We start from the raw sequence: 20,388 nt of genomic DNA, 5'->3' as shown, positions 1-20,388 counted from the left end.
AAAGAATTAATTATACATCATAATTATTAGTATTATATATATTGAGACTAATAAGTTTAATTTTTTATGAGAATACTAACAACATATTTTATCATTAAAAAATATATTTTAAAATATTTATTTTTTAAATATAAAATATTATTTTTTAATATAAATATAAAATTAAATAAATATATAGATATATATAAATAAAAAATTAATTAAATAATTAAAAAATAATTTTTTTATATATTGGGTTGTGTCGGGTTTCCCTAAAATTCGATCTTGACTTTTTTCTAATATTACCCTACTAGACCTAATCCGAAATTCAATTTAAAAAAAAATCGATCCTACGAGATTGAGTCGAGTTAGAATCTATCAAGGCCTGATTTGGTTGACAACCCTAGCAAAATTCAATTATAATTTAAGTAAAAAAAGAATTTACTACTTATATATTCAAGTATTTGTATGCATAATTATTTCTTAATTAAAATTTTAATTCATTTTATTTTTATTGCCTTTTATTTTAAGGTTTTTATAGATTAAATGAAGATTATTACTAATTCAAAATTTTTTGGTGTAGTTGCTTTTAATATATTGTTATTGTTAGTCAACTATTAGTATTTAAAATTTGTATTTTACTTTATTTAAAAATTATTATAAAATAAAATTATTACTTATGCATCATAAGGGTTTAAATTTAGTTTCTATATATACCCAAGAATTGATTTGGTAAAGTATTTTAAATCTGCTTTCGACTTAATTTCAATTTAAAAAAATCCATCACACCTTTGATATGATTTTGATTTTTAAAATTAAAATTAGTTCTTATCGAATTAAAATGGATCAAAACTCATAAGTTACGAATTATTTTACTATCCTTATATATAATACATACAAAATATGTTGCATAAATAAAAAAAAAATTATCTTTTTCATTCTCTGATAGTTTTAATATATTTGTCTTATATATCATTTTTTTTAATTTGAGAAAAATAATTGCCATCCATATGAAATTATATGTAGCTATTTAACTAAATGTTCTAGTGTGTCTTTTTTATTGTTTTATTATTAATTTTTGTTTCATAATTTGAAATCAACATAAGCATTTTTTACATTAATAAAAGAAATTGCATGTTGATTTCCAATTGTTATTGATTTACTAATAATAAAATTATGGAACATCTTATTTTATAAAGTAATTTAACCAATAAATAAAAAAAGACAATAAGAGTAAGATCAAATCAAGTTAGCTTTAATACCACGTTAAACTTTAAAATGTAAATCTAACTTAAAATTAGTTAATTATAAATGAAAGACTTTGTTATATTTTTTTATACATGCTTTCAATTTAACTAATGTGAGATTTGCTTTTATCATTACTTTAATATTCATCCTCTTTTAAGGAACAATATATTTATCATATGGCATGAGCTTATAAAGGTAAAGGTAGAAAATCGATAAAAGAGGGACCAAACAAATAATTTTAAAAGAAAATAAGAGATCAAAGTAATAATTAGGTAAAGATAATCATTATACAACAAGAGAGGTAATAAATTTTTAGGGGGTCATGGCCTCTCCTTGTCTAGACCTGAAAATTTTAGATATGACAATGTGATATGATATGAAAATGACACGAAAAAATTGTATGTGTTTTAAAAAAACATGTTTCATATTTATTCGTATCGATACGAATTTTGATACAACATAATTTTTGTCTTATACATACTAACACTTCTAAATGTGTGTAAGACACAAAAAATACATTTAAATAAAATGTGTTACATGGATACATGTTTAAATAAAACGTGTCACATATATACACATTTTATACGTGACACGATACAAAAACATGTTTAACACTTTTTTTATATTTATTTTAATCTAATATAAACATATAAAAATTATTTTAATTTTTAATCTTTTAATTATGATACCTAGTTAGCTAGTTAATAGACCATATAAAGATTATTTTAAGCATTTAATTATGATACTCATTTAATAATTATTATAATTTATTTATATTAATAGTATAAACATAATATAAATAATAATATTAGTATGATACATTATTATTTTATTCTTTAATCTTTAATAGTTCATCATTTTAGATTTGGAACTAAAAACTAACATAGTTATGTATACATTTATGACTGTCATATTAGTAGTCTATATATTAAAATTTAAATCTATAATTGTTAAATGAATATTAAATAGGTATCAATTTTTTTATATTTTTTTATATTAGTAATGTATATATTACATATACAAATCTTAACATATTAAATATATATTGTTTGTTGTAACCTTTTATAATAAAATTAAAAAATAATTTTTTATTTAAAACATTTAGAACGACAATATATACTTAATTGTTAATAACAAATAACATCTAATAATATGGTCATTTATCAAGTAAAGCAAATCCAAATCACATGAATATACAATAGTATATTATAATGATAATAAATAACATTTATAATGATAAGAAACTATATGATGATCTAAATAATGTGAATCATGATATGCGATTATTTTAAAATTATAAGAGTTAAAATAAGAGATTATACATTTAAAATTAAAAATTATACGTATTCTAAATAATATGTATAATGATAAAAAATTATATAATTTATTTTATATTAAATGATACGATATTATTGAAATGTAACTTACAAATTATTATTGTAAATACACATTTCGATGATCTATTTTAAATACTTTATTCTGAATCACATGACAAGAGATTATGTATTTGAAATTAAACACAATATATTTATTCTAAATAGCATGTATAATGATAAGAGATTATATAATTTATACTTCTATATCACATGATAAGGTATTATTATAGTGTAATGTATTTTATATATTTTATTCTAGAATCTAAATCGCATCATATGATATTCATATATAATTATATGAGATTATATAATTTATTCTAAATTATAAGTATATGAGTATACCTATGATAATTAAAATATGTAATTTATTTTACTCATATTATAGCAAATAAAAAATTATTATAAGTAACATAAATATATTAATTTGACTTTTTAAATATATATTAATTTAATAATTTTTAATAATTTTAATAAGTCATTAGGACTTTTTACAAATAAATCATGCTAATAAGTAATTATTGAAAATATATAGTAATATTTATATATTAGAAAACAAATAATTATAGTATCAATATATTAATATTATGTATAGAAAAAATAAAATATAAAAAATAGCTTTTGAAATAAACTTTTTATCATATATACATATATATATGTGATTATTATATATTCATAATTTCATATTCATATATTTTTTTATTTTTAATTAAAAACTACTAAAGTTTCTTACTTTCTTACCTAACTAATTAACCTTAAAAGTTTTTTTCCCCTTTCACTCTTTCATTTTAGGTGCCGCAAGCTAGGTAAATAGCAACCTTCCTTCCTCAATTCCTCTTTCAGCCAACAAGCTAGGCAGCCATCAGTCGCCCTCTCTTGCCTCTTTCCTTCCTCTCTTTACCTCTTATACTCTTTATTTTTAATCACAGTCGATCCATTGATCGATAGAGCCATTGTGTCCCTTCCATTGCACCACTTTTACCATAACATTGAGGTAATTTTCTCTCTTGTCACATTAAGCATACTTGTCTTGCTATCACTTGAATACCTATTATGTGCAAAAATATATATATTGTTGAAATGAGACAAGAAAATTTTGAAACTTTCTTCGTTAATTCCTCTAAATATGTGACATAAGAAACTCTTGGAGTCTTAGGTTCTAGAGTCAAAATATCTTTTTGGCTAAATCAATCTAAATCTTTAGAAAGACTTGAAGTAAAATTTTTTTTTCACTTTATTTAGTTGTTTGTTTATTAATTTAGACCAATTGTTAAGGAAAAATAATTTAATTATTAAAGAAAAATGAAGTAATTTAAAATTAATCCTTAGAATTTATGGGTTTTGGGTTTCTAGAAGGATAAACACTGCAATGCTAGCTAGGTTGCATTATTAACATTTTTGTTCTAATAGGCTGCACTCAAATTTCCTAAACAATTAAAATGTTGGTTGATTTAAAGTAGTCTTTACTGCTGCACTCAAAATCAACACAATCTTTGCATAATTATTAACATTTTCTTTTGTCTTCCAATACAAATTAATGTGGATTCCTACGTTATAGTAGCTATAGTTTAGCTATCATGACTTATGGATTCTGAAAGAACTTAATTATGCATTTGATACTCGGTATTCACTATCTTCAGCTAGCTTTTAGCATCTGGGTCATATGCCTAAGCTAGCAAATGATTATGTTTGATGAGATAAGAGTCATAGCCTTGTGGTGATTACATTAGGCATGTCATGCATTTTACTTGGTTTACAATGTTAATGTTAAAACCAAACCTATTAAATGTTATGGTCTGAACTTCTTATTTAACAATTGTTTAATTCTATTAATTTGTAAGAAAATGTTTGAACATGTTTTTGACTTTTATACATTTTAATATATGTTTAACATATAATATGTACAATTTTAATGTTTAATTGATATAATTTATAGATGAAATTTGATGATTACATTTCAATCAAAATCTCTTACTGAGAATTTGGTAGAAGATGATGACTAGGAACAAGAACCAGAGAATGTTGAGAAAGGAAAGAATAAAGGGAAACACAAAATAAACAAGAAACTTACTTCAAATGTTTGGAAAGTCTTCGAAACATTGTTTGAGAAAGCAATCAATGGCATTAAAATAGTAAAGTGCAAGTATTATAGAGAAGTTAAGAACTATAGTACCAGGTATGGGAATGATAATCTCAAACATCATATGAAAAATTGTGTTAGAAGAGACACACGTGACGTAGGTCAAATGATAATTTCTAAAAACCATGGGTATATGATAGTGAGATCTAAAAAATGTGATTTTGAAAATTTTCGTAAAAAATTAATTGTTGCAATGGTTATGCATAATTCGCCATTGTCATTGGTGGAGTATAGTGTCATTAGGGATTTGTTTTCTTATTTGCATGATGATGTAACTTTAATCTCTTGAAACATTGCAAAGTTTGATGTTATGGAAATGCATAAAACAGAAAAAAGTAAGTTGAAACAATAGTTGAAGAAAACACCTAGTAGGATTTGTTTGACTTCTAACTTGTGGACTTTTATCAAAACTTATGGGTATATATGTGTTATTGCTCATTTTATTGACCATGATTTGAATTTATAAAAAAGAATCTTAAAATTTTTTTTATGCTACCTCCACATAATGGTGTTGCATTTAATGAAAAAATATATTTATTGCTGGTTAAATGGAAAATAGAAAATAAATTGTTCTCTATGATATCGGATAATGCTTTTGCTAATGATACTTTTATTGATTTGATGAAATTACAATTGAATATTTGAAAATCACTTATAGAAAATGGTTAGTCTTTTCATTTAAGATATTATGCTCATATTTTGAATTTGATAATCCAAGTGGCTTGAAAGAGGTTGATAAGTTTGTTAAAAAAAAAAAAAGAGAAAAAGTATTAAGTATGTGAAAAGGTCTCAAGTTAGAGAACAAAAATTTTTAGAATGTGTGAACCTAGTTTGTTTAAATGCAAATAAAAGATTGAGATAAGATGTTCCAACTAGGGAGAACTCCACGCATGTCATGCTTCAAAGTGTTCTTTTACTTTCGCATTGCTTTCTCTCACTTAAAAATTAGTTATTCAAATTATAAGAAATATCCATCTAAATCTGAGTAGGATAAACTTGAGAAACTAAGCCATTTTTTAAGTGTTTTCTATGAATTACTTGTGTGTTTTCTAGAACAAAGTACTCTACTGCCAACTTATTTTTTTCTTTAATTTTTTAGGTATGCTTGACCTTGAATAAACACATGAATGGGAATAATGTGCAGTTAAAAAAGATAGCTATAATGATGTTTGATAAGTTTAAGAAATATTGGTTTGAATTTAGTTTGATTTTAGCTATAGCTGTGATATTGAATCCTTGTTACATGCTATAATTTATGTATTGGAGTTATAAGAACCTTTATGAGAATGATTCAATAGAGTTTTGAATAGTTAAAGATAATTTGTTTGAACATGCTCATGTTGCCAATGCTTTTATTTGTAGTTCATTCTTAGTTGTTTTTAATAATTTTTATGACCAGATTGTTGATGACAGATCTAACATAGCTACAAGTTCATGTAAAAAAGATATCTGAAAGTAATTCACTTATTTTAAAGTTTAATTTTTTATTTCTTTTTGTAATGTTTTGTTATAAATTTTATTTTTTTATTATGATATATTTGAATTTTTAAATTAGGAGTTTGACACTTTTGACATTGAGAATGGTGTTACTATATGAAAATCTCAATTTTAGTTGTATTTGAAAGAATAAAGGATTGATAAGACATAAGAATTAGATATTTTGCAATTTTGGAAGCAAAACCAGTTTTGTTATCCCAAGCTTGTTGTCATGGCATGAGATATCTTGAGCATTCTAGTTTCCATAGTAGCATTTGAATATACTTTTAGTGTTGGTGTTAAAGTTTTCGACTAATATCATAACTCACTTAAGCCTAAAATTGTGGAAGCTATTATTTGTTGCAAGAATTGGTTATTTGGAAAAATTTCTGATGAGAGCTTAAATGAGATAATAGATGGTATCATTAACTTAGATCTTAGCAAAGAAGGTTTTTCTTTAGAAAATTGCTTTACTTCATCTCAAGTTAATTAATTTTGTTGAGTTGTGCTGACTTATGTTGAATAGTTTTTGAATTATTGTTGTTTTTTTACTACACTGAACTAGTAGGTTGGTATGCTTTGACTTGGGTATGATGTTTGATGATATATTGTATCTACTATCTACTAGATATTGACTTGGATATTTATGAATTATTTTGATATTTTAAATATATATTATGGAGTATAGAATGTAGACCTAATAATTTCAGATACGATCGGTGACACGATACGAAAATGACATGACAAAAATCGTATGTATTTTAAAAAATATATTTCGTGTTTATTCATGTTGACATGAATTTTAATATGACAAAATTCGTGTCTTATATGAGTTAACACATCTAAACACGTATAAGATATGAAAAACATATTTAAATAAAATGTATCACATGGATACCCGTTTAACACAAAACACAACATGAAAAATATATTTAATTTAATCATGTCACATGGATACACGTTTAATATGTTTAATATATTTTTTGTATTTATTTTAATTTACTATAAACATATAAAGATTATTTTAATTTTTAATTTTTTAATTATGATACCTAATTAGCTATCAATACTATATAAAGATCATTTAAACATTTAATTATGATACTCATTTAATAATTACTATAAAATTATTTTTATATTAATAATTATTATAAAATAATTTCTATATTAATAATATAATACAATATAAATAATAATATTAGTTCAATACATCATCATTTTATGTTTTAGTCTTTAGTAGTTTATTGTTTTGGATTTGGTACTAAAAACTAATATAGTTATGTATACATCTATGATTGTTATATTAGTAATGTATATATTAAAATTTAAATATTATTACATGCATATTAAATAGGTATAAAAAATTTTTATACTTTTTAATATGCAAGCATTTTTTATATTAATAATGTATATATTACATATATACAAATCTTAACATATTAAATATATATTCCCTTTTGTAACTTTTTATAATAAGATTAAAAAAGGTTTTTATTAAAAAAAAAAAAATTGAGAAGTGCAATTAACTTGATTATTAATAACAAGTAACATCCAATATTATGGTCATTAATTAAGTAACGCAAATCCAAATTACATGAATATATAATAATAGATTATACTGATAATAAATAACATTTATAATGATAAAAAACTATATGATCATTTTAATAATATAAACCATAATATGTGATTATTTTAAATGGTGAGAGTTAAAATAAGAGATTATACATTTAAAATTTAAAATAACACATATTCTAAATAATATGCATAATAATAATTATTATATAATTTATTTTATATTACATAATACGATATTATTAAGATGTAACTTATAAATTATTGCTCTAAATATGCATCTTGATGACCTATTTTAAATAATTTATTCTAAATCACATGACAAGAGATTATACATTTGAAATTAAATGTAACATATTTATTGTAAATAACATTTATAATAATAAGAGATTATATCATTTATATTTCTAAATGATATGATAATGTATTATAATAATGTAATATATATATATATATTCATCGTAATGACTTGTTTTATATACTTTATTCTAAAATTTAAATCACATTATATGATACCTATATATAAATTGTAAGAGATTATATAATTATCCTAAATCATATGTATATGAGTATACTCTTGATAACTAAAATATATAATTTAATTTAATCATATTATAACGTATAAAAAATTATTATAAGTAACATAAATATATTAATTTGATATTTTTCAATAATTTTAATGTCATTAGGATCTTTTACAAATAAATCATATTAATTAAGTAATTATTGAAAATATATAGTAATATTTATATATTAAAAAAATAATTCTAGTATAATATATTAATATTATGTATAGGAAAAATGAAAAAGTATAAAGTATAAAATAATATAACTTTTGAAATATACTTTTTATCATATACATATTTGATTATTATAGATTCATATTCATATTTTTATTTATTTATTTTGAATACACTGACCTAATAGGCTGGTATGCCTTATTAGTTGAATTAGAGATTATGTTTAATGATATGTTGGTATCTACTATCTACATTTGGATAATTGTGAATTATTTTACTATTTTAAATATATATTTATATATTATATTATGGAGTATGGTATAGACTAAAGACATTATTACTTTTTTTTTATGTAAGTTATTGTTTGATGTGTTCAACAAAACATCACTTATGAAGGCTAAAGACTTAGACTTAGACTTAGAAGTAGTGTAATTTATAGTATGTAAATGTGTAATAAGGTATAAACTACTGACTATTATTTAGTGTAGTGTCTTTAGAAATTTAGTAGTTAGTTTTACTTGGCTAATGCTTAATTGTAACTTATAAGTTGTAAATGATGGATAGTTCATGGTTGTTTATTATTTTAGATGTGTTTTCGTGTATATTTGTGTTTATCGTGTTTATTCGTTTATATCTATGTTATTCATGTCATACTTAAACGAATTAATTATACACATTTTAGTCATGTTTCGTAGTGTTGTGACACATGTAACACATATAATAATTATGTCGTGTTCATGTTTAGGATTCAAACTTATTTTATAATTCATGTCATGTTCGGATTTTAATAATTTATGTTATTACAAGTATCAAACACAATAAGAGACATGACATAAAAACATGAATTGCTAGATCTAATGGAATAGATTAAATATATTATTATTTTTTTTATGTAAGTTATTATTTAATATCTTTAGTGGAACATCATTTCTAAATATTATAGCTTGGACCTGAAGCAGTGTAATTTACACTATGTAAATCAATAAATGTGTAATAAGGCATAAGCTACTGACTATTGTTTAGTATTTATTATCTTCATTTGTTAATAAAGATGGATAATTCATAGTTATTTATTGTTTTAGTAGTGTTTTTGTTTATATTCGTGTTAGTCATATTTATTCATATATATCAATGTTATTCATGTTTATTCTTATCATGTTTAAATGGATTAATTGTATACATATTACTTGTGTCGTATCACGTATAACATGTTTAATAAACGTGTTATATTCATATTTAACATTTAAACATATTTTATAATTTATATTATATTTATGTTTTAATAATTCGTATCATTACATATATTAAATACGACATGAAACATGATAAAAAAAACAGTTAATCATGTCTATTCCTGGTCCTTTTAGCTTCGCCCTATGAGCTTCACATGTAGATTTAATGGCATACCGTGTGGCTTGGATGTCACATTGTAGGCAAGATAAACCTATCAAAGATGAAATAGTGAACTAAGACTGCATTTGTTATGATACAATGTTAAATTTAAAGCAAAGATATTCGGATGCATGCAAAAGAATGATAAAGAAAGGCAATAACACAATAACACAAAAAGATATGCGATTTGATCATATTAATCTACATTCATGAAAGAAAAACACAAATAATTACATTTTTTTATATTTTGACTTGTAACTCCTATTTATATATGTGTTGTAGACAATATAAGTACAACAATAAAAAAAAAATAAAGATTACAATTAATTCTAAACATATTTTTCAACTCAGTAATGGATTGCTCTCCCTTTCTCACAACTATCCTTACACAAATCTTAAAAAAATAAATCTACACTTTCGAACTATTATGAAATAAATTTTATTTAAGTACATATTTTATTAAAACATTCAATAGGGTTAAAAAAGAAGGGGATATGATATCTAATTTGCTGTGCAAAGAAAATAAAAAGAAAAAAAATACACTTGCAGAATATAGTCAATCATGTAATCATATTTATCAACTATTACAAAAAAAAAGTAAACTTTGAAATTTAAATAGTAGCTTCCTTTCACTTGTGTATTTGCCATTTTTATTTGTTTTTTGTAATAATCATATGGTTTGTCAAAGTCATTTTTTAGCAAGTAGAAGAGCAACTTCGTTATTTTCCTTTAAACCACATTGAAGAAAATGAGAAGCCAGTCTTGCTCTCCCAAACCCAAAGGCGGCACTTTTGGACCCCAAAACACTAACCCTTCTTGTTCCTCAAGTGTTGGATCCCGGTCTTTCGATTTATTACTTAGACATGGCAACTTGGGTTGAAATTTGAAAGTAACTAAAACCATACTAACCAAACTTGAAATAATTAAAGGAATTGACTTGAGTACAACAAATTAGGCCCACTTTATGATGGCTTTAGGGAATAGAGTTGGACTTGAAAGCTCAAGTCTTTGCCATAAAAGATAATATAAAACTAAAAAGTAAAGTTTCACAAGATGACGAGAACCTGACCCCTGCCACCAGGTTGGTCCATATTACTCATATTTGCCTAAAAAGAAAAGCCTGGAACTGTTCTTGAGGGATTTTAAGCAGGACAAATAGAGTGAGTTAGGATTTCACATGGCATTCCCAGTTCAGGAATGGCGATAATACTCATGGGCTTATCGTTTGACAAACATGGGCCCATTATATCTATCGGTTTGTTCTTTTGGGATTATGAGTTTGTTTTTATTTATACACTAAAAATTTTTAATTTCGTAAAAAAAGTTAAGAAATTAGCATATGTTTTATTTTTTATATTTTAGCATTCGTTCTATTCTTAATGAATATGATAATTTTTTATTTAATAATGCAATTGTAGTTTTATATATCTACTTATCATTATCTCATAATTAAATTAAATGTTCAAATTTTTTTCACTCGCCAATAACAAAATGAGAGATTGATAAATAAAATGTGAATTAATAACTATTTTAATGATTGTGGCATGATGTCAAAATGTGTAAATTTCATTGTGAACTTTGACATTAAAAACTTTCGTTATCAGAAGAAGTGTAAAACATACATAAAAGAGATAATGAGTGATGACAAGAGGGGAAACAGAATTATAATATAGAGAGAGGATGTCTCCCTTTTCTGGTTTCTTGTGACTTTGGGGAGTTCTACAGCGGCAGATGTTGCGTACATGGACTCAAGTTGGGGTTTGTTAATTAAAGTTAAACAAGACAAAAAAACGTTGTTAGGTTTTACAAAATGGTCTGGTTTGTAGTGCAAAATTTTCAACCCAAAATCCCGAATGGATAGCGCTAGGCCATTGGACTTTTAGTTTTTAAAAAGTATGGGGTGAGAGAGGCTCGAACTCTCGACCTCAGGATCACTCAGCATGCTATGAGACCTACGCGCTAACCAACTGCGCCACCACCCCAATTGTGAGAGATAGGGGCATAACTACAATTAATATTTGTTTGAAAAGAATAGTTCATTAACCTACCTGTCAAAAATAGGACCAGTATTAATAATAATATCCGTTTGGGTTAATTTATAATAGTGTAATTCTTACACTTCTTTGAATTTTTGAATCAAAATTACTAAATTTAAAAATATTATTTTGATTTAAATGAATTATAAAATTAATTTTAATCCACGAATGAAAAAAATTTTTTTAGGAGCTACACTATTATTCAGTTACACTAACATATAAATAAATCCCTACACACGAACCAAATTCACATTAAGGTAAAATGGATAAATAAGTGTTTTTTCCTTTACTACTTTATCCTGGTAGACTGAGACATATAAACAAGTTTTTGGCTTTCAGAAACAAAGACATTGGCAATTTGGCAGGACAATTTCAAGAATTTAAAACAACGGTCATATGAGACACACACACACAAGACCGATGGACAAGGCAACAGCACCAGAGACAGAAAGAGATTGACAAGAGAAACAGGTCTGAAATGTTAGCTGTTACCAGCTCTGTGTGTGTTAGTATTACATTGGTAAACCCATTTATAGTAACTGAAATTTACCTCCTATTCCTCTGTTATTCTTTTGCTACCATTCTTTATTGCCCTCAACAAATTTAACCCTGCAAACAAAACCCGATAATCTTTTCAGGACTAAGCTGTATCCTTGTTTCACAACATGTTCTAGAAAATAGTTAGATACAGAACAGGCTACCTAGACATTCTTGGCTCCCACACAATCAGTCAATAAACTTTTAACTTTTAAGGAGACAGAATCTATTGCAGTTCTTAAAAAAAATTTACTCCTATTGATGATGTAATTCCGCCAAAAATTCTCAGGATTTTCCTTTCAATCATAAATCAAATTTCATTTGCACTACCGCATATGGCATGCCAAAGTCATCCTAGGGTCATTTTATACGAGCAGAAATCAGTCGCTTTTCAACATTAACCAGAGACAAATATAGGAATGTGAAAGCATTAACAGAGGGCTTGTATATATAACAATGTAAATAAAACTGTCACTGCCTTCAAGACCTCGTTAGCTAAGTCATTTATTATTATTATTTTTAGTAATTCCTAGTTGTTACTTTCCATTTACAAGAGTTTATTTTCAACAAAACTACAAAGTTATCCGAACAAGTAGGAAAAAGGAAAAGAAAATTCAACTCTCTGTGATCAGATGCAAAGAACATAAACATCCTTTGATCTTCAATCTCTCTTGACATTCCTCATTGTCTCTCCATTGAGACATCTATATAAATTTATGTGTAATGTTGAATCCCAGCAAAAGCAAATATAAATTTGAAGTATATACAGACAGCAGGCGCTGGATATAATGATAACGATAATGTGGCGCTGCATTGCCAGCACAGCACGTAAATGCAGAGCTTTCTAATTGTAAGTAAACTCCTTTATTAAACACTTCAATCTCAATTTCTCCTTGGACTTTCCTATTCATATATATATATATATATATATATATATATTAGTTGATGGGTTTTTTTTTTTTTTTGAAATCCTAAGTTGAAAGGGATATTGATCCATCTTCTGGAACAACTCCTGAAAGCTCTTCTTTTTTTTTAACAAAAATAATAATCTGGGTTGCTGTTTATTATTTTTTTAATGTGGATTTGTTGATTGTAGTTAGTTTCAGTCGTGTCCAGGCTCTAGAGTTCATATTGCCTTAAGGTTATTGAATTAACAATAATAAAATATTAGTTTTACGATTGTCTTCAGAAAGCAAAATCTGAACCCCAATTTCTCGTTTTTGCGTGTTGGAAGTTAAAGGCTTAAGGGAACTGTTTGTTTATTGAAACATGGCAGTTGGGCAATTTCTTTCCTGTGGTTTCCACCAGCCCGTTGGAATAACCTTGCTTTTCTATAAAAACGAAAATTGGCCTAGTTGATGCACGTATATCTTAATAACATGCATACTCATATAAATGTGTGTGTGTGTTGAAGTTCTGAAGAAAGGGAATACACTTCGGACGGTTGAGCGTGGAGAATAGAAATCGCTTCTAATCTTTTTGGTTATTCAAATCTGAAATTAAATATCCACCACTATCCTGTAAAGAATTCACAAATTGAATAAATTGACTACTTTAAAGTAGGGGTGAAACTTTTCTAGCAGAAGAAATTTATGATTCAACATGGATGATCTCTTTCAAAATATACCAAACCAATTCTAAGTGTCATTTGTTTAAGGACTTTAGCCTGATTTATAATCAACTTATCGGGGCTTACGTATGTAGAATAGACAAGAGCTAGATGCATTTTTTGTTACTGATGAGAAGTCTCTTTTTGACTTTAAAAAGTTTACAGATACTGCTCCTTGGACCCGTATAAATGGGAGCCGTCCCTTTTTTCCCATGCAGACACTCTTTAGATCTTCTTTGGCTCTCTTCTCTTTCACTCTTATGGTCATAAAATAGCTGCGTTGATTAGCACTGACATTTCAAATTAGTACTTTTACTTAGTCTTTGATTTCATATGCATGCGTCTCTTTGAGTTCAACATGTTGTAAGTACCTGCCAACCCTATTAATTTCTTTGGCTTTAGAAATGTTATGATCTGGGCTGCTGTTGTTTTCTTTATTGGTCTTCTTATGACATTTACTTCGAACAGTGCAGGTTATAAACTAGAATCTAGACAGAATGAGTCACGGTGTCACTGATGAGCTTGGCCACAAGGGGATGGATATTGTTAGTGTTTCTTCATCACACCGCAACTCAGAGAATTTACCATACCTTCACAAGGTAGGAGTGCCTCCAAAGCAAAACCTGTTGAAAGAAATTGCGGGTACTGTGAAGGAAACTTTATTTGCAGATGATCCTTTACGCCATTTTAAGGATCAACCAAGGTCAAGAAAGTTTCTTCTAGGCCTCCAAGCGGTTTTTCCTATTTAAGAATGGGGAAGGCACTATGGTCTTTCCAAATTCAAAGGCGATTTGATTGCTGGACTAACTATTGCAAGTCTTTGCATTCCACAGGTATCATCAATCCATGAGATAATGTAGTAGAAATGTTGTTTTGTGTTTCTTAAATTTTTGAATTTTAAATCAGGATATAGGGTATGCAAAGCTGGCCAATCTGGAGCACCGATAAGGATTATGTAAGCTTCCTGCTATGTATTAAGATTGTTTGTTTTTTCTGGCGGGGTAGGAGCGAATCACTGCTTACTGATTTGAGGAACTTAATTTCAATTGCATCAAAAATGGTAGTTTTGTTCCACTTCTTGTTTATGCATTCATGGGAAGCTCGCGGGATGTTGCTATTGGACCAGTGGCTCTGGTGTCTCTATTGCCTGGCAATCTCCTGCAGGATGAGATTGACTCATCTGATAATCCAGTTGACTAACGACGCCTTGCATTCACTGCTACATTCTTTGCTGGCATCACTCAGGTCACACTTGGATTTTTCAGGTAAATGGCCTAAGTCATATGAAAGATAATGAGTTTCCTTCTTCCTGTCCCAACTGATTTATCAAATATCTCTTTTACTCTATCCTTGCAATGGGATTTTTTTGGGTATATATATCGTGCTTAATGGTTAGTATGATTGCATTCAGGTTGAGGTTTTTAATAGACTTCCGATCTCATGCTGCCATGGTTGGCTTTATGGCGGGTGCTGCTATCACCATTGCCCTTCAACAACTTAAAGGTCTACTTGGAATAAAAAAAAAAAATTACAAAGAACACTAATATTGTGTCTGTCAAGCGCTCAGTGTGGAGTTCGGTGCATTATGGTGTAAGTGATTGCTATCATACTTTTGGGATGCTTTAATTTTGTGGCATGTAACATGTTTGAATTTGGCTAATCCTACTGTCTACTCTGTTTTACAGTGGAATTGGCAAACTGTACAAATAGGAATGTCCTTCCTGGCCATCCTCTTGGTTGCAAAATACATTGTAAGGTCAAATTCTTTCCTCCATTATCTTTGTGGAAAGTTTTACATGAAATCTAATCATGCTGTATAAAATGGAGCAGGGGAAAAAGAAGCAGAAACTATTTTGGGTGCCAGCAATTGCTCCATTGATCTCCGTCATCCTCTCCACCTTTTTCTGAACATCACACATGGTGACAAGCATGGTGTTCAGATCGTATGTATATCCTTTTTCTATTTGATTATTTTCAAGCTTCATCTTGTGCAAAGTAATGAAATTCATTTATTTATTGGTACATGCATGATAGAATATTCATTTTCAGGAATGGCGTTGTCACGGCAGTTATGATAGCATTGACGGTATGCAAATTCAGAACCTTATTTCTTGATTTGGCATAAGGTGACTCTAGTCACAATATCTTTTATCTAAAGCCTAATATTTTCTCTTTAGGAAGCTGTAGCTATTGGAAGAACATTTGCTTCCATGAAGGACTACCAGTTGGATGGCAACAAAGAAATGGTTGCATAGGAACAATGAATATTGTTGGTTCCATGACACCTTGTTATGTGGCCACAGGTGTGAAAACAGAAAGGCGAATGGAGATTGATTCGTTAAATACTTTCAATTTATATTATAAAATAAATCATTCTAATGTTTATCATCTAATGCTTATGCAGGATCCTTCTCTCGCTTGGCTGTCAATTACATGTCTGGATACCATACAGCTGTGTCTAATATAGTGATGTCCTGTGTTGTGCTACTAGCATCGGAACTCATCACTCCTCTGTACAAGTACACTCCAAATGAAATACTTGCTTCTATTTTTTTATCTGCAGTGATTGGCTTAATTGGCATTGAAGCAGTAACCCTAATATGGAAGATCGATAAATTTGATTTTGTTGCTTGTATGGGAGCCTTCTTTATTGTAGTTTTCTCTTCTGTTGAGATAGGTCTTCTTGCTGCGGTGAGAATTTAATGATATCATTGACGTTTTAAAGTTTTGATTTGCTAAATATATCCACTAAATATCCATTTTTTGTTGCAACAGGTTTCAAATCATTTGCAAAAATCCTTTTACAAGTTACAAGACTTCGGACAGCAATCCTTGGAAAGCTTCCAAGGACTACTGATTACAGGAATATCCTTCAATATCCAGATGCAACAAAAGTTCCTGGCATCTTCATTGTTAGAGTTGATTCTGCAATTTACTTTTCCAACTCCAACTATGTAAAAGAAAGGTATCGGCCTTTTCAAATTAGAATCTTCCTTTTGGTTATCTGAAGTACTAGAAGAACTGAAAGAAAATTCCCAACCCATTTTATCGTTGAAATGTCAGGTAAGCTATCTTCAATTTTTTTCATTCTTTTTTTTTTTTTTTTGGAATCAAGCTTGTTGAAGGAAATCTTTCTTATAAATCTACATTCTTACCGCTGTTACTGACATTGACGCTAGTGGCATAAACTGCATATAGTAGTGTTATGCATCATCGAGTAATATCTCAGGTTTTATGAAAATTCTTCTCCTGCAGCTTGTTCTAGCAATCCAGGGCCAGTTGTGGTTGACAAGCTCCATGCCTTAAATTTTCCAGGGATGATAAGGGAGGATAATATATTCCTCATTGTGGCAGATGCAGTACTAACATGTGCTCCAATAATGCAATTAGAACCACCTTTATTTGGCACTCAACCTTTGTTATTCCGCCATGCGTACCATTAAGTATTGTCTATTTGGAATTAAATGCATAATCCTATTTTCCTTTTCAGTTTAAGTAGACGTATCACAGCGAATGGGTTAGAAGAGTGGTTCCATTTCGAGCCTAAATTTGAGTCAACAATGGCGTGTAAGTCTAAAACTGAATAAACCATCGACGCTCTCAATGTAAAACGGATTTCTCAGGCTGTCAACTTCTCCACAATCTGCTCTGATTTTTGGCCAGAAGGAAGAATATGTTAAAACTTAAAACGGACCAAAAGCCAACAAAACTTCTTTTTTTTTTCCGAAGGAAGGTTCAAACATGCCGTTGACAATGGCAAGTGGGCAAGACCCGTAGCAACAAGGTAAGCGCATATGGAAAGTGACATCCCGAGGCTGCAGTGCCGTCTAAACACCCAATGAGTTCAGATGCAATAAAGATTTAATTATGAAGAAAATTAAATTAAAAGCATTACTAGAAAAGAAAATGATAGATTGATGGGAAACAGAAATAGAATACTACTAAATATCAGACTAATATATCCAAAGGATGGTCCAAAGTTCAAACACAATTTCCAGTAACCCACAAAATGAATGCTCTCTACTCCACCCACACATCAAAACAAAAGGTAAATCCCACATGAACAAACTAAACATCAAAATGGTCTCATATGATACCCTCCCTCCGCTCATAATATCGCTAACACTTAACAAGAGACGAACATAATTATGAGGCCCACGACAAGAGATCCGATTGAAGCAGAAAGCATTGGAGAGCCTGAGCTACCAGGAGCTGGTGCCGGTGCTACTTCATTTGCTCCTGAGAATGCTGTGGGCGCACCTGCTGTTGTTGATGGTTCCACACCTACAGATTTGACAGGGAATTGGAAATCAAGGTTGTCAAATTGATGCTAGAGTAAAATATGGTTATCAAAAAGGACCTGAAAGGACAAGGCTGTTGAATTAAAGGGTTGACAGATGTGAGTTGACAATTTGAATTCTGAAGGGAAACTGGATTCACCTTCTATTAGAATTTTTTTTGGAGATTTATTTTTAAAATTACGATTGAAGTTGGATCTGTCATTTTGTGAGGATTAATGACATTAAAAAAATTCAAACAAAGAGAGAAACAACAGCCGGGATATCTCTGTCAAGATAAGGATCAGATTTATCATAACATACCTGGCGCACCAGCAGGAGTGAGCGATACTGCCAAAAAAAAAAAAAAAGCACATTATTAGTCATCAGTTCTAAAACCCAAAATCTGTTCTTTTTTCTTTCTTTTCCAAATGGAAATGAAGAAAAAAAAATCATTACTAATACAAAAAACTCAAATATACCATTTGCCTAGAAGGAAAATTCACAACAAATGACAAAGGAGAGAAATTTTGGCCATGAGATTGGCACATGTTTACCCTCAATAACCAGTAGGGGCTCTGTCTTTTATCTTAATAGTTATGCAAATCATACACCCAACAAAGTTACAATTTTGGTGAAGATTTCACGAGTTATGTTATAAAACAAGATGTAAAACATACCCCTTTAAACCCCCATGCAATTGAAAACTTCTTTCTCAAACAAAATCTTGAACAAAAAGTTAACCACATTTTCCACCATAACGTGTTTGAAACCAAAAAGAAAAAGAAAAAGTTAGGCAAGGAAAAGAAAGAAAAGCTAAGTCACTCACTTGCGCAGTTAGTAGCAGAAGGAACAGAGACTTTGCAAACAGCAGGCAAAGTCAAGGCCTTGGTAACATTGAGAGTAACACCCAGAGAAGCACTGCTTTTAAAAGCCTCACACAAACATTCGGGGTCAGTTTTCAGCACACTTTTCAAGCCAGAACAACATGTTCCTTCTGGCTTCGACACCTCACTCCCACTCGACACAAAGGACAGACAATCCGCCATGTTCAAGATGAGGGACGAGCAGTCCACAGAGGATGAGGAAGGTGATGGCGCCGACGCGTGGTGGTGGGCAGCATCAACGGTCCATATAGAGAGAATTGTAAGTGTAAAAGCAAGAGAGAATTTTGGTGCTGCCATTGTATGTAGATGAACCAGAACAGACCAAAAAAAAAAAAAAGTGGGTAATGGCTGTTTTGGGAAGGGGATGAAAATGGGAGGTTTTTGGTAATGGTGGCCTGTGGGGGGATTTATTGGGAGAAGAGTGGGAGTGAAAGAGTTGGGTTTTGAAAAGGGTGACAGAGAGGGGGAAAGTTGCATGTGGGCACAGTAATCGGTGCGATGAGGAGGGAAAGGGTGTACGTGTCATGGTTCCCATGATCCAAGTTTCTTACCTTATAAAAAAAAAAGTTATTTTTGAAATTTGAAATTCGTATTTTATTTTTCTATCTATTTAGTAGTAACATATTTTTTAAATGAAAATAAAATATGATAAGGATGGATACGGAGAAAGTACTTTTTTGTTTTTTTAAATTATGATAATAAAATTTGTACCAGGTGAGTTGGTATTTTTTAAAAAAAGAAGGTTGGTGAATTTAAAAATAAATTATCTTTTAATTTTTTTTATTTTAAAATATTTATCATTTTTATGAAGTTTAAAAAAATTTTAATTTTAATATATTTAATATTAAATTTTAAAATTTTATAAAATTAAAATTTTATAATTTTTAATGTTTAAAAAATAAAAAATCATAAAAAATAATTTTAAAATATAAAAAATAAGAATTTTAAATATAAAAAAAGGTATAATTTTGAAGCATTCTAAAAAAGAAAGATAGATAAAAAAATAAAACAAAAGGAGTATTTTTAATTTTTTATCTACAAGAAAATTTAATAGAGAAAATAGTCTTGAATATTACTCAGGCCAAGGAAAGTTAATAAATAGCTTAACTAAATATTTGA

The 20,388-nt window shown here is 28.3% G+C and overlaps 1 protein-coding gene, 1 non-coding gene and 1 pseudogene across 2 annotated transcripts; 1 reads left to right on the top strand and 2 right to left on the bottom strand.

The window, feature by feature from the left end:
- Positions 1 to 11,819: 11,819 nt before the first annotated feature.
- On the bottom strand, positions 11,820 to 11,905 carry TRNAM-CAU (transfer RNA methionine (anticodon CAU)). The gene is given in 2 exon segments: positions 11,820 to 11,855; positions 11,868 to 11,905. It is a non-coding gene; the product is annotated as a tRNA-Met (tRNA).
- A 2,686-nt stretch (positions 11,906 to 14,591) lies between these two features.
- Positions 14,592 to 17,548, top strand: LOC111308075 (sulfate transporter 1.2-like; annotated as a pseudogene).
- A 479-nt stretch (positions 17,549 to 18,027) lies between these two features.
- Positions 18,028 to 19,665, bottom strand: LOC111308370 (non-specific lipid transfer protein GPI-anchored 31-like). The gene is made up of 3 exons (XM_022906693.2): positions 19,212 to 19,665; positions 18,707 to 18,733; positions 18,028 to 18,389 (listed from the first exon to the last, which is right to left on the bottom strand). Exons 1-3 carry the CDS (start codon positions 19,564 to 19,566, stop codon positions 18,232 to 18,234), a joined length of 540 nt encoding a protein of 179 aa, XP_022762428.2. The 5' UTR covers positions 19,567 to 19,665; the 3' UTR covers positions 18,028 to 18,231.
- Positions 19,666 to 20,388: the final 723 nt, after the last annotated feature.

The sequence above is a fragment of the Durio zibethinus genome, chromosome 2 (genome assembly GCF_047325235.1).
Source record: "Durio zibethinus cultivar Kanyao isolate XHJ-2024 chromosome 2, ASM4732523v1, whole genome shotgun sequence".
Taxonomy (NCBI): Eukaryota; Viridiplantae; Streptophyta; class Magnoliopsida; order Malvales; family Malvaceae; genus Durio; species Durio zibethinus.
The sequence above is the reverse complement of the archived record's forward strand: the minus strand, read 5'-3'. Positions and strand labels throughout refer to the sequence as shown.

Bases quoted from the DNA above. Each gene is read 5' to 3' on its own strand.
- LOC111308370 (XM_022906693.2), bottom strand. From the start codon at position 19,566: ATGGCAGCACCAAAATTCTCTCTTGCTTTTACACTTACAATTCTCTCT. The intron at 18,734-19,211 runs GTGAGTGACTTA...TTTTTTTGGCAG, and splicing joins TTCTGCTACTAACTGCGCAA to TATCGCTCACTCCTGCTGGT. The intron at 18,390-18,706 runs GTATGTTATGAT...TCAAATCTGTAG, and splicing joins CACTCCTGCTGGTGCGCCAG to GTGTGGAACCATCAACAACA.